Raw genomic sequence first — 15137 nt, 5'->3', positions numbered from 1 at the left:
ATAAACGCAGAACAAACCGTTATACCGTTTTAACAAACTCAATAAGCAAAGAGCGTTTTGGATATTTAATTTATGAATATATACAAATATGTGTAGACATGTTTAGAGGTTATCATATCTTGATTTTTTTGGCAAAATTAACAAATTTTGATAATTACTAGAAAATCAAAGACTCTGAGAAAGATTGGGATCAAGTTACTGTTCTTGCAATAGAAAATATTCCTCACCAAATTCTTAATAATGCAATGCAGCTGAGTTCACAGTCTTTAGTAGAATAAATAAACCTCATTCATTACAGAAATCCCGGAATATTATTATTATTTTTTTTTCAAAAGTAAGCAATACAATTGAAAAACAGAAACAAAGTGGTAGAAAAGTTCGAATCGAATATAAAGTTTTTGCGTTAGGTCAAAATATAAAAAGGGCAGATGAATAAATTAACCATAAATGCAAAGAAATTTACAGCTGTCAATAATTTAGTGTTGCATAGTAATAAAGGTTTTTCGACTCTATGGCAGACGCATTGTAAGCAACATGGGAGATAAAAAATATAAGTCAAATTATGGTTTTGTTATCAAATTTGCTTATTATTTACTAAAATAGATTACAAATAAAATGTACAATTATTCAAAATGAAAACAACTTGTTGACGCACTGCACCGGATTCAATACCCGTAAATACAACATATGTATGTACGTATCGTATGCATGAATATTTTCTTTTATGGGTTAACACATGTGTATTCCTACAAATGAGTGCAACATTCGTTACGGTTTGACGAGAGCATTCTCTTATCAATAATTTTTTTAAACGAGCTCATGAAAAATGGGATTTTTTGTTATACTAGATATGTACTTACATATCAATGTGCTGAACACATAGAGAGCAAAACGATATGACTGCACGACAGTGAACTGTAAATGGCGTCGGGAAACCTACTACATGAACATATAAATGTCCATTTTTTGTACACAATTTCGTTATTGCCCTACTAATATCTTCAATAAAATTTTAATATTTTTTTCAAAGTGAATTTGTAAATCTATTTGTTTTAAATTATTAGTTGTTATTAAAAATTATATAACAGAGCTATTTTATGCTCTCGTTAGAGCATTGAATCATTTTACATATTAGTGGCATCACTCCTCCCTTGTGTCGTCGGCAATATTAAAAATGTTTTTCATTTAGCGTGAGCGACAAGAGCCTAAGCTGTCTAAATAACTGTCTCAGTAAGAACGTGTGTATTTTAATATTTGACAGATGTCGCTTGAAGTCTGTCGCTTTCTATGTGTTCAGCAGATAATGTACCAAGACAAAAATTTATGGCTGACGGGGCATCTCGACAAGATCTGTATATGGGCATTTCTTTTAATAACATAATCATTTGCGCAAAAGCGTCGGGTAGGTAGATTCCAGTTGCGGTAGCGCATGTTTTGAGATCTTGAAAATTTTATTCTACCATTTTCGAAATACCATCGGGTAGGTAGGTTTGAGCTGATGTTGCGCATGTTTTGAGCACTTGAACTGTTTAAATCTTTTATGTGGTAAATACAAAAAGGAGAAAGATCATTTTTTTATAAATCTCTTTCTGGGAAGAATAAGAATTCATATTTTTGGACTACTATATAATAATTGTGGCATAAATTTTGTATATCAATTTAAATAATAAATTTAAAAAGAACAATAATATTTTGATTTATGCTTGTATAAATTTATAAAAGTTAAGACTTTGCTCATACCCAACCCATTTTCTGTAAATTAACAATATTAAACTAAATATTATTTTTTTGGAAAAATGTTATTTTATTTTTATAATATAACACAACCGTCTTGATACTCGCTCTACTAAATTTAATATTACCGAAATTTTATCCTGTCGAGATGCCCCGTAAACTTTAGCCTGTCAAAATGAGGGGTGAAAGCAATCGAAACATTCATTTATTCACATAACGTGATTTTTTTTCACAAAAATTTGGAATAGTTCAATTTTAATTAGATCTTGCTTATTCATCTGTATAGTATTTTAACAGAATTGATATATTAGATACCGCATTAATGAATAGACGGCTTAATCTAATTGAATCCCTTAAACCCCATCTTTATCTTAAGCATAAAATGTATGCAACAATTCTTTTAAATTTGCTGAAAAAATATTTCTATTCATACATCTAAGAAAAATATTTGTAAACAAAAATACTTAAATATCTCACTGTAAAACCAAAATAGCAAAAATATTTTGTATATACATACATACACTTAAAASCTTATTTTCATTTGATGTGCAGGACACAATGCTCGCGACAGACTGCAGCAGCACGACAGTGAACTGAAAATGGCGTTGTGAATCCCACTACATGAACGTTTGTGAGAGGGCAGCAACATAACAATGACCGGCATGTACACAATTTTGTTGTGGCCATACCAATACCTTGCACTTCAAAAAAATGTTAATATTTTCTTCAAAGTGAAATTCTTTGTGCAAAAAAAAGTAAACAGGTAAATTTATTCATATACAAGTATGTACAAACCAAAAATAAAATTTTAATATTTTCTTCAAAGTGAAATTCTTTATGCAAAAAATAAGTAAACAGGTAAATTTATTCATATACAAGTATGTACAAACCAGTGGTCGGCATTTCTTAGCACAATTGTGCAAACTAACTTCACACGTACGCTTACGGTCAATCGTTCAGTCGGTGTCGAGCCCACAGATCGAACCAAAGAGATTCCTATCAAGTTATCTATGGTCGAGCCAGCAACGAATTAACATCACATAAGATTATAGCGCAAAACCAAATAATTCTTAATGCCTTTGGTGCCATGCAATGCCTTTTATGTTCCAAGTCTTTTAAAGATAATAATTAAAAGACATCACAAATTTGGATGATTAATTCTACACTGAATTGAAAAAAAATTAATTTAAATGTTTATAATTTTTTCCCTCTGCTTATATATAATATGTGAACAAATTTTTTCAGATTTAAAATTTATTAGTTCCAAACAACGCAATAAAATTTCTTCAACCCATTTAAAAAATATTATTTTAATAAGAAATTGTCATGAAAAGATTGATATAGATGAATGTATTAAAGATATAACATTAAACAATTACTTTATGCTTTATTTACATTATATATATAAATTATTCCCTCAATTCGAGAAACTGTAGAGCTTCTTATTTATCTTTTTATTATTTGCTCTTAGATTTGAATAATCGTTTATTTATATATAGTTTTATTGAATATTTTCATATATTTTTGCTCCAACGTGGTGAAAACATATTTAATTTTCAAATTATATTGAACAATAATTTTTTTTTTATAATTTTGCTAAATTTTAATTCTAATTTCTCACTGGGCTACTTTTTTTCGTGCTCGGCAGCACAGTGACAGATCCTCTCATGCCGACCACTGGTACAAAACACACACAAAAAGCCTATTTTCATTTGCGTGTGACTGAAATGAACAAGCCAGCACCATAACAGCACTACCATATTGGAACGACTCCATGCAAAGACATAAAGAGAACCACAATTCATTTGCCGCAATCAGTACACAACGGACGATCGAATTAAACATTTGTTGTCGAATATTATTTTAAAATTCAAAAGCACGTGCGACAATTGCAACAATAAGTACATTAAAATGGCTACTACTAGTAAGTGTGAAGAGTATTACCTTTTGTTTACATTATACAAGCAACATTTTTATACAAGCAACATTTTTATTTCGTCACAGTTGCGGGCTACAAATTGGGTAAAATCCTCATTGAAGGTAAAACTAAACAGGTTTACGATCTCCCTGAACATCAAGGGTTGTGCCTGTTGCTGAGCAAAGACCGTATTACAGCTGGTGATGGTATGAAGGCACACGATCTACAAGGCAAAGCGGAGATTTCTAACACAACAAATGGACTAGTTTTCGGCATTCTAAACGAAGCGGGTAAGCACAGCAAATTTTGAGTGCACAAAAGCAAAATTCTAATCAGTGTTGTGTACTTGTAGGAATAAATACGGCCTACGTCAAACCTTGCTCGGGCAATGCCTTCATTGCTAAGAAATGTGAAATGATACCCATCGAGTGGGTCACCAGACGTTTAGCTACCGGTTCGTTTTTGAAACGTAATACCGGTGTGCCGGAAGGATACAGGTAAACTTTCAAAAAATTTTATGTACATTTGTATGTGGAAACAAGGAAAAACGTTAAAGCATGAAAGGGTATTAAATGATATTAATGTTGCAAAGTTAATATACCCCGTTCCGGGTATAAGAAGTAAAATTATTTATATTGACTTGTGTTAAATGTTTGATGGCTTATTATGTTATGGCACTTTAAACATTAATTGCTCATCATGTCTACTATTTATCTTGAAACTTTTTTTTGAAATATTATATGAAATTATTAAATTTAAATGTTTAGAAAATCGTCACTTTTGTGGTAGTGATAAGAATCTTCAACTAGGCAATACTTTTCCAGTTACACATATGATCATTTGATATGCGGTCATTTTGAACTGACCTTCATCCATATCAGCAAATATGTATGTACATATGTACATATTGTTTGTATGCCTTTGCGTAGTACTTTGTATGTTGATTGCTATTATAATCTACATTTTCTCAACCTGAATCAAACAAAATAGAAAAATAAAAATTTATAGATTTAATAATATAACTTTGATGTACATACTGATTTACGAAGTAATACTAATCTCACAAATAAGCACAAAATCAAATTTAGCTACATATATTATATGTATGGCAGAAATCTTAAAAAGTGGTTTTGTGAACTTTTTTTCTTTTTTTTTTTCTCTTGCAAGGTTTTCACCGCCAAAACAGGAAACGTTCTTAAAGGATGATGCCAATCACGATCCTCAATGGTCTGATGAACAAATTATCTCAGCAAAATTCAATTTTAACGGTGTCCTAATTGGTCGGTTACAAATATAACATTCATATTTTAGAATAATGTGATGCAATAGCTTAATCCGTTCTCAAATAGGGCAAGATGAGTTGGACATTATGAAGCGAACCACTGTACTAGTGTTTGAAATTTTAGAGAAAGCTTGGGCCACCCGAAATTGTGCTCTTATTGATATGAAAGTAGAATTTGGCATCGATACTGAAGGTACTTAATTTTGATAACTTACAAAGTCTTATTTATTTTCAAATTTATTCACGATTTGTTTGTGCATACCGCTAATGCACCGTCGTCATCTGTTTTTTTTGTAGGAAACATTGTGCTCGCCGACATTATCGATTCAGACTCATGGCGTCTGTGGCCGTCTGGCGACAAACGTTTAATGGTCGATAAACAAGTATATCGTAATCTCTCCACAGTCACCGATAGCGATCTGGACACAGTGAAACGTAATTTTATTTGGGTTAGTAAGCAACTTAAGGACATAATACCAGCTAAGGATCATCTAGTGGTTATTTTAATGGGTAGCGCTTCCGATAGAGCTCATTGTGAGAAAATCTCCACACCTTTGCAACAATTAGGAGTAAATACTGAGCTACGAGTTACGTCAGCGCACAAAGGACCCGAAGAGACCTTGCGCATTATCCGTGAATACGAAAGTGTTATCAATAATTTGATATTTATTGCCGTAGCAGGTCGTTCTAATGGATTAGGTCCAGTCTTATCTGGTAGCACCACATATCCAGTGATTAATTGCCCACCTTTAAAAGCAGAGAATATTCAAGTTGATGTTTGGTCTAGTTTAAATGTGCCTTCCGGTCTTGGTTGCCCGACTGTGTTATATCCTGAGGCAGCTGCGCTTCATGCGGCACAAATTTTGGCACTTTCAAATTACATAATTTGGTCCAAGCTACGCGTCAAACAACTCAATAACTTTATTACTTTAAAGAAGGCTGATAAGCTGGTGCGCGGAGTGCGTAATGCTTAGATTACGTATGCAGAACTGAATCTTGAGAAGCATATTTCTGTATAAAATCGGCTTTTAAAGCCATGCATTTTGTTGATTGCCGCTAATAAAACATATATATAAAAACGTAAATATATTTATATAATTAGAACCGTTTCCGGTGAATCCCAAAAAATCTAAGAGGGGAAATTTATTCCCCTAAAAACAAAAACAATGCTTTGATGCAGACGATGTCGCATTGTAGCGGTTTAGAGATTTTTAACACTTGCCGATTAAACCGGGGTTACACCGCCGAAAAAACAACCCTTGGCCGGATAAAATCCGGGTCAATTCCGGTGCAAAGAACCGGCTGTCGTGGGAATTGTGGGAGATTTGTCTTCGCTGTGAAAAAGCTATTTTACAAAAACAAACAACTAAATAAAGAAAAGTGAGTAATTCCGCAAGTCTTATAAATTTGGTACATATATATGTATATAACCGTGAGAATTTCTACTGTGATACAGTCTCAACTCTCTAAATTTGAGTTTTTAAGTTAGAGACAATTTTTGAGACTTGAGACGATTTTGCTATTCTGTGACTATCACAAAATCTATTACATTTCATTATTCAGAGATGTTTTTACACTTGAATGAAAATAAATATGTCTATACACATATTAAATTTTCTATAACATAGTCAAAAAACATAATGTAAATAAAAATAAAAGTATATGTTGACTTTTTTTCATAATATTTACTAAATTTGGGCCAGCTTTAGAATAGTATCCCACGATTTCAGGGTTAAAAGTGGTATGGTTGGATGGAGCTGGTGCTCCATTATTATTGCCGCCGCCAACTTATAGTTTATTTTTCAATCAGTAGATAACTACATTTTTCACACTAAAACATAACCAAATCTCCATTAAAACATACAACAAAAAAATTTAATATGCAAATGAGGGCAAAAAGCGCATGCATATATTGTAAATACAGTTACATGCACACATAATTACATACATATGTACATACATAAATATGTGCGACCGCTTGGTCTTTTGATAAATAATTTGTGACAGGTACATTCTTAGGTGTGTGTATTCTGATGCAGTTTGATACCCTGAAGTCAAATTTGAAAACAAAATTTATCACCACAGATATTCTGATATTCTGTAATATTCTGCAACTTGCTGCTTTAGTGATCAAATTGAAAGGTGAATAATTTGAATTAATTTATACTTGTTATGCTTGTTTTCGAAACGGTAAATTTTTTCTTTTTTAAGTTGGTAGTACAGAGCGGGTTCTTGTATCTGAAATAAAAATTTCCATGAGTGAGTGAAGCAAAAATTAAGGATGGCATATTTGTGGGTCCGCCAATTACAGAACTAATGATAGATAAAACATTTGAAAAAATGAAATTGAGATACGAGCCTGGAGTGCCTGTAAAAGCGTTGTTAAAAATTTATTTCACATTCTAGACTTCCATCTGGATTTTTCCCGAAAATTTAGGGGCCGTAATTGACGAAGCGGTTCCACCAAGACATTCCTGCTATGGAGAAACGGTACCAAAGCAAGTGGAGTGACAGTTTGCTTGCCGATTACTGCTGGACATTGTTAAGGGATATTCCAAAAACAAAATATCGCCGAAAACATCAACAGTGACATTTTAAGCATTTGCCTATTACAATAAATATCTAACTTACAATCTTTGTACATTTTACTTCATTCTGAGTATGAATAAAAAAGAAATATATATATTTATGTTTAAATAATTTGGACAAGATCTTATTTGTCTTATTATTTCTTATCTAATATTTAATACATGTGCGAATAAAAATATATTTATGTTTAAATAATTTGGACAAGATCTTATTTGTCTTATTATTTCTTATCTAATATTTAATACATGTGCGAATAAAAATATATTTATGTTTMAATAATATACTATAATGCTGCAGCTGCTCCTAAGTTGTTCTTTCAAATTTCGAAATCCTAAAAATAAACTAAATTAATATGTATGCACCCAATTTGATAAATTTGCGAAATTACTTACTTTTCTTGGTGTTCCATTTCTTCACCAAAGTGTTTTTCAACTCATGTGGTGAGTGCTTTGTGCTTTTTTCTTGTGAGGTATGAGCAGGAATAACCTCTCAGAATAGGGCGACGTGTCGAGAAATTGTCTTTCTGTTGAAAGCATGAATAATTAGATAACAGTCGTACAGAGTGACTCTGAAACACACAAACAATTACGATTTACGTATGTTGTCCGACAGATGTCACAAAACGAATTCTTACAGAATGGCAACAAAATAATTAAATGCGTGCATTTGTAAAATTTGGACAGTTTTCACATGAAAATACTTTAATGTTCTACAAATTCCATTAGGAAACTTCTGTACTTGCAAGTGTAAAACTTCAGAGTACATAGCCGTATGTCTATGTATTTACAGAACACAGAATTGGAACATAATGGCGCATATCTGTACGTTTGTGTCCGACTGAGGGTTGTACGATTGTTGAAATAGAAGTATGCAGTTTGTCGTGTAGTCTCTTAATCATTACTGCGTTTAGTTGAATATATTCGTGCCCTATTTTGGAGAGTGTATGTTTTATTTTGGTTATCAATATGGATGGACTACAAGATCACAAATTTAATATTAGATTAGTAAAATGTGTGAAAAAATATCCTCTTCTGTACAACACTAATTTAAAAGAATATACAAGAAGAGATTGTAGAGAAAGAGCTTGGATAGATGTGGCAGAAGAGTTAGACTGTGATCGTAAGTACATATGTATATGTTATTCAACTTCTTAAGTTGTAAAGATGGTGATAGTCCAACAATTATATACATAAGTATGATGACAGTTTCGTTTCATTACCCTGAAGTGTGTTGACAGAAACATGCACTTGCCCAACTGAAAAGATTTACTTACTTTCCGCAGTACGACTTGTGACAATGTTTCGAGTCTATAATTTTTAAGCACCATCAAAAATGTATAAGTACTATGTGTATGAGAAGAGGTCTTTCCTTATTGGCATTGTTTACAATTTTAATTTATGTTTGTGGGTCCGAATGGCAAGGTCGGATTTGTGCCCGTACAAATTCAAACAAAATCCGATTACCTTTAAACGAAGTTCAGGTGTTCACATTTCTCTTTTAACTTGTTTTCTTTTGACTAAATTTACTAAATTAAAAATCACTTAGCACACTAATAGTTGAAAAGGTTAGATTACAATTATAAGGAAAACGAGCATAACCACAGCTTAAAAACCAAATATGAAGGATTTTCCTTTATTTGTACATTCTCTTTTTTTTCATTAACTATAAATATTAATGTTCCAACATTTCTCAAGCTTTAAATGGGCAATATTACAATTCTTTCGGCGCCGCGATTTGATGGTACGGATGGATAGAGGAGGTTCTCAGTTTTCGACATTTTTCACTTTAAAGTTCAAAAATTTTTAGAAACAATGCTCGTTATTTCACTATGTTTAACCCAGTTTTCACACATTTTTTAGTTATTAGGTATATATTTAATATATATCATATTTATATCAAAAATGTACACTAATTGTATATTTTTTAAGAAAATAAATATACTTTAAGAACTATTTTGCCCACTCGAAAGTTTGAAGAGATTTGTGTGTGACTAAAGTACTTTCGCGTAGTACTTTCTCTGAATTACACTTTTGTACGTAATATAATTACATATAATAATATTACTTATTTGTTTATTAAATTTAAATATTATGTTCATATGAATTATTGTTTATACTAATTTTCTTACTTAAAAATGTGCGAAAAGTGTAAAGTGTGAATTTGATTAAATGTTTACAATTTAATTAATTTGAGGTCAAAAGACTTGCGTAAAGAGTATTAAATCAGGCAAACTTTTTATTTCCAACGGTACCTTCAGATTGGGGCGGCAAAGAATCGGAATATATGCATAAATAAATCAAATAGAAAAGTCAAGCGAGTTTAATGTAATTTACATGAGGGCAATTCAAAATCTGCTGCAAATGGTCTCCAGAAGTAAAAGTGAAATTTGTGCTATTTGCCGTATACAAATATTTCTTACTTGTTCAGCAACTTTATCAAATAAAACGTCAGTAAATTTTTCCATAAAACCTTTTTTCGGCATATTTTCCAATTTGTGCAAAAATTTTGTTTATAAACAATGTTTTTCTTCACCGATCAGCTGTGAATTAATGGTCTTTGCAAGGGTTACACAGAAACCACACAAAAAGCCGTTTATTGTTGATGGTGAATATTTGCAATTGCATAATTTTGCACACTTCGATGCACAAGATTCTGAATTGATGTATGTTCTTAGGCATGGACTCTTACAATAGTTATTAAAGATATCACAATTCAAGGTGGATTGAAAATTATACACGTAAAATTGTATAAAATTTACGGTTTCTGTATTTTTTTTAAGCCATGTGCATATGATAATTTAGTATTTGGATTAACCTTTCACAGAAAGGCAATTTTTTCTACCTAAGACATTCCTGCCTTTTTAAAGTTACTTTTAATAGCTTAATTATAAATAGGAATTTTTTAATTTTTATTACCGTCCTAATGAAGAATATACATGATGTGACGAACACAAATACAAGAACAAAATAGAAAGGACGATTAATTGTCAGAATTAATAAGTCAGTGATATTCATATTAAGTAAGAAATTGTTAACTCGGATAGTAACGTTAACGTAAAACGCTAAGTTGTTTGCATTACAAAAAAAGATATTTTCTTATATGTTTATGACAAAAAAAAACTATTTGAATTTTTCTCTTTATTTTAGCAAAAGCCGCGCAGAAAAAATGGCAAAATTTCAGGAGTATTTTAGTCAGAAAACTAAAGCAAATGAAAATGGGCGAACCCGTACAACAGTATTACTTATACGATCACATGAAATATATAATACCATATTTGAAGAAAACATATGAACCTGGAGCATTAAAGAGAACAGTTAGACAAATAGATGTAGAGCCAGATGAGGAATATGGGACTGGATCGGAACATAGTACTGAAGATATTGAAATCATTGAAGACCTGCCAGTATACAGTCAAGACCCAATTTATCTCGAAAATAATGAACCAAATGAAAAATATGCTCTAAAAAAAATTAAGGTAGCAGTGAACTCGGAGGACGAAGGTGGACCAGAATTCGATAATTATATGGTGTCTAAATCTCGACAAAGTGAACTCACGGAGAATAATATGGTTAACAATAAAATTACGAATTCTACATTAATGCATGCTGCGTCCACACCCGTGACATATAATGAGCAACGCGACCAAACCATGTCTAGAGAAACTCCGAAAAAACAATTTGTATTAAGCTTATTGCCAGATCTTAACGAAATGACCAACTCACAAATGCGACAATTTAAGTTCAGAGTTCTGCAATTAATTGATGAAATATTAAATGAAAACAATACCTAAATTCATTAACTACCAATTAGTAGATTTTGAAAGTTGTGAAGTTATTGCGACGTTTCCATTATTTTAACACATTCCCACGCTACACATTTTCGTGAGTTGTCGCTCATTGTTTTCACACAAGCAACACGAGTCCGGCAACTTGATAAGACAATTTTCTTCCATATCGCATTTCCAAATTCTTGTACGCTTCGTGTTCGCAGAGAACAAAAATATTTTTATACTTGCTAAAGAGAGTATTATAGTTTTGTTCACATAACGGTTGTTTGTAAGTCCTAAAACTAAAAGAGTCAGATATAGGGTTATATATACCAAAGTGATCAGGGTGATCAGGTAGAGTTGAAATCCGGATGTCTGTCTGCCCGTCCGTCCGTCTGTCCGTCCGTCCGTGCAAGCTGTAACTTGAGTAAAAATTGAGATATCATGATGAAACTTGGTACACGTATTTCTTGGCTCCATAAGAAAGTTAAGTTCGAAGATGGGCAAAATCGGCCACTGCCATGCCCACAAAATGGCGGAAACCGAAAACCTATAAAATGTCATAACTAAGCCGTAAATAAAGATATTAAAATGAAATTCGGCACAAAGGATCGCACTAGGGAGGGGCATATTTGGACGTAATTTTTTTGGAAAAATGGGCGTGGCCCCGGCCCCTACTAACTTTTTTGTACATATCTCGAAAACTACTATAGCTATGTCAACCAAACTGTATAGAGTCGTTTCCTTTAGGCATTTCCATATACAGTTCAAAAATGGAAGAAGTCGGACAATAACAACGCCGACCTCCCATGCAAAGGTTATGTTGAAAATCACTAAAAGTGCGTTAACCGACTAACATATAACGTCAGAAACACTAAATTTTACGGAAGAAATGTCAGAAGGAAGCTGCATCCAGGTTTTTTTTTTAAATTTGAAAATGGGCGTGGCGTCGCCCACTTATGAACCAAAAACCATATCTCAGGAAGTACTCAACCGATTTCAATGAAATTCGGTATATAATATTTTCTTAACACCGTGATGACATGTACCAAATATGGGTGAAATCGGTTCACAACCACGCCTGAAATCTCGATTATCACTTTATCATGCGAGAGTATAAAATGTTCGGTGACACCCGAACTTAGCCCTTCCTTACTTGTTATTACTTAATTCTTATCCACCCTTTTCTAAAACATTTCTTTTTTAATAACATTGAAATTGTTTAACAGATGGTAAGTATTCTTTTAATACCGAACGTTTTAAAACTATAAAAGGAATGTCGAATTTCGTAAAGCGAACAGTTACCATGGATAATATGATACGAGACATAGATGACTTGATCAGAATCTCCGTTCTTGCTCTCTTGCTTGTCAGCTGGCAGATCATCCTGATCTGTTTTCTGAGCTGGCAACAAAACACAATCAGGGCATGGATAATATGATACGAGACTCTTTGATTTGATTTGAGAGAGCTGTCAATGATGCCCTGCTGAAAAATATTTGATTGGGTATTTAATAAATTATACAAAAAACACTAAATTAAACCCTTTGAAAATGCATATATGCGTAATGCGAAAATGCAAAATCATTAATTAATTTACATAAACATTTATTTTTGCCAAAATATGTTCGCACAGTTCAATGGAATTTCATTTCACACTAATTACGTCAGGTAATTATGGCGGTTTACTTCTGGCATCTTGCCTTTCCTGAAATCAGCTTATCGAAATTCCTTGATCTCCTTCGCTGTCAAATAATCAGGTAACGCGTTTGAGAGAAAAATGAGAACCAATGCCAGAGTCTCGTATCATATTATCCATGGTGTGAAGAACGACCGCAAAATGGATTTGTGTGTCGTGTATGGGCGAAACGAATTCACACAGATCGAACGCACATGTATGGGCCCTATTATCTTTAAATTTCCCACAAACTGAATTTTTCCCGGAGAAACGAGTCAGCTAATTGCTCTTTTACAACGTAGAGTTGCCAAGGAGATGGTCTATCATAAACGTTCTCTGGTTGCCAGTGTCGATATACTGCATATCGCTACGACTACAGGCTAAACTTTTGACAAAATTTCTCAATATCTGGTTAATAGATGCCTGTCATTTATGCTCTAGTAAACTTTACTCATAGAATGAGTCTTGGTTAAAATCTAAATGAAAAGGCAGCTATAAAATCTACAAGAAAAATCAGTTGCATAGGCGGCGTGGTGATGGGTCTGTTTGATACATTTCCGAATATAATATACATATGTACACAATTTCACATCAATGAAATTTTAATATTTTTTTTTTTTCAAAGTGAAATTTTTGATGCAAATGTTTGATGTTATTACAAATGATATAACAGACCTATTTTATGCTTCTCTTTGTAAAATAACGTAATGTTTGTTAGAGCTTTGAATAATTCTACATTTTACATATTAGTCGCATTACTCCCCTCTACTGTCGTCGGCAAATTTAAAACTATTTTCAAGTTAGCGAGAACGACAACTGAGTGCCTGCAGTAGTGCAGCTGTCTAAATAACTGTGTCCATAAGAACGTGTGTATTTTAATATTTGACAGATGTAGCTGGCAGTCTGTCTCTCTCTATGTGTTCAGCACATGAGAGTAAACAAGTTGTGCAGTTGCGTATATGTCCGTGTCGACGTTTCCATTCATCCCGATCTTGTTATTGTCGTGTATGTTTTAGAAATTTTACTTTTAGTTTTGAACTGAATTTCGACAATGGATGTAAACAAAAAAATTAGTATACGATTGGTGGAGACTGTAGAAAAGTATCCATGTTTGTACAACAATACGCTCAAAGAGTATTGTAACAGAAATTGCACAGAAGCGGCATGGGTAGAGGTAGCAGAGGAGCTTTCCAGTACACGTGAGTAAATATAACATATTTTTAGCAGCATATACATATGTACATATTTTATGTATAAAGATAATACAAATATACAATATCAAATACATACATACTTAAGTACATATGTATGTATATCAAAAATAAGAACACATAGCGGGATTCTGTAACCAGTCTAGTTTCTATTTGAGACATTTTGAAGTAAAATCTCAATTTGTGACTAGTTACTATTCACTAAACTCTCTAGCTTTAGTCTCAAAATATTGCCTCAAATTTGAGATCTGGTAATTAGCAGTTCACAAAACCAAAAAGAACTCTTGTCTGCTAATTTGCGTATACTGAATAGAGATCACCATTGATATTAATCGATTGTCGTTTTTTTTTATATTTTGTAAGCACCTCAAACACGAAAAGGTTAAAAATAAATAAATTTTACATAAATTTCGTTAATGTTATGAAACAAAGATAATTATGCTTTTTGACTATGTTATAGAAAATTTAATATTTGTTATCGACATATTTATTTTCATTCAAGTATAAAAACATCTCTGAATAATGCAATGTAATAGATTTTGTGACTGTCACTTACAAAATAGCAAAATCGCCTCGAATCTCAAAAATTTTCTAATTATCTCTAGAGACTTGATACTGTATCACAGTTCAGAATCGTACGATTATAGCGCGATTCTGTAGCAGTCTCTGGTGTCTATTTGAGACATTCTGAGGTAAAGTCTCAATTTGTATCTAGTTACTATTCACTCAAAATATTGTCTCATTTTGAGACCTGATCGTTTGCAGGCCACAAAACTAAAAAGAAATCTTGTTTGCCATTTTGACACGATTCCGATTACTTTGGCGGAGGGGCAAAAAAATCGAATTTCCGTAGAAGTGGGGTATGTGCGGATAAAGGAGGAATATCTAAAAACAAAATAAAAATAACCAATATTTTTTAAAATATTCACGTTTTTAAAAATCAAAAATTTGCACTAAGA

At 32.4% G+C, this 15137-nt stretch overlaps 3 protein-coding genes and 2 long non-coding RNA genes across 6 annotated transcripts; 4 read left to right on the top strand and 1 right to left on the bottom strand.

Moving 5' to 3' along the window:
• Positions 1-3458: 3458 nt before the first annotated feature.
• On the top strand, positions 3459-6019 carry LOC108966136 (multifunctional protein ADE2). The gene is made up of 6 exons (XM_018928900.1): positions 3459-3658; positions 3739-3942; positions 4005-4149; positions 4820-4932; positions 5002-5127; positions 5232-6019. The coding sequence occupies exons 1-6, from the start codon at positions 3646-3648 to the stop codon at positions 5906-5908; spliced, it is 1278 nt and encodes a 425-aa protein (XP_018784445.1). The 5' UTR covers positions 3459-3645; the 3' UTR covers positions 5909-6019.
• Positions 6020-6612: 593 nt separating this feature from the next.
• On the top strand, positions 6613-7643 carry LOC108966138. Its single transcript, XR_001993168.1, has 2 exons — positions 6613-7076; positions 7146-7643. It is a non-coding gene; the product is annotated as an uncharacterized LOC108966138 (long non-coding RNA).
• Positions 7644-7699: 56 nt separating this feature from the next.
• LOC108966139 lies at positions 7700-8226 on the bottom strand. Of its 2 annotated transcripts, XR_001993170.1 has the most exons (3): positions 8158-8226; positions 7916-8091; positions 7700-7854 (listed from the first exon to the last, which is right to left on the bottom strand). It is a non-coding gene; the product is annotated as an uncharacterized LOC108966139 (long non-coding RNA). The 2 variants fall into 2 exon arrangements; XR_001993169.1 differs by lacking the exon at positions 8158-8226 and having other exon boundaries at positions 7916-8146.
• A 122-nt stretch (positions 8227-8348) lies between these two features.
• LOC108966137 lies at positions 8349-11314 on the top strand. The gene is made up of 2 exons (XM_018928901.1): positions 8349-8642; positions 10670-11314. Exons 1-2 carry the CDS (start codon positions 8489-8491, stop codon positions 11311-11313), a joined length of 798 nt encoding a protein of 265 aa, XP_018784446.1. The 5' UTR covers positions 8349-8488; the 3' UTR covers position 11314.
• A 2509-nt stretch (positions 11315-13823) lies between these two features.
• LOC108966135 lies at positions 13824-14166 on the top strand (the record flags this gene model as incomplete). The annotated part of the gene is given in 1 exon segment (XM_018928898.1): positions 13824-14166. A coding segment is annotated over 1 exon segment (148 nt), but the record flags the coding sequence as incomplete, so codon positions are not given.
• Positions 14167-15137: the final 971 nt, after the last annotated feature.

This window comes from Bactrocera latifrons, unplaced genomic scaffold (genome assembly GCF_001853355.1).
Source record: "Bactrocera latifrons isolate USDA-ARS-PBARC rearing strain unplaced genomic scaffold, ASM185335v1 scaffold_1565, whole genome shotgun sequence".
In the NCBI taxonomy this organism is placed as follows: domain Eukaryota; kingdom Metazoa; phylum Arthropoda; class Insecta; order Diptera; family Tephritidae; genus Bactrocera; species Bactrocera latifrons.
Note: the sequence above shows the minus strand (reverse complement) of the source record. Positions and strands in the feature narration are given on the sequence as shown.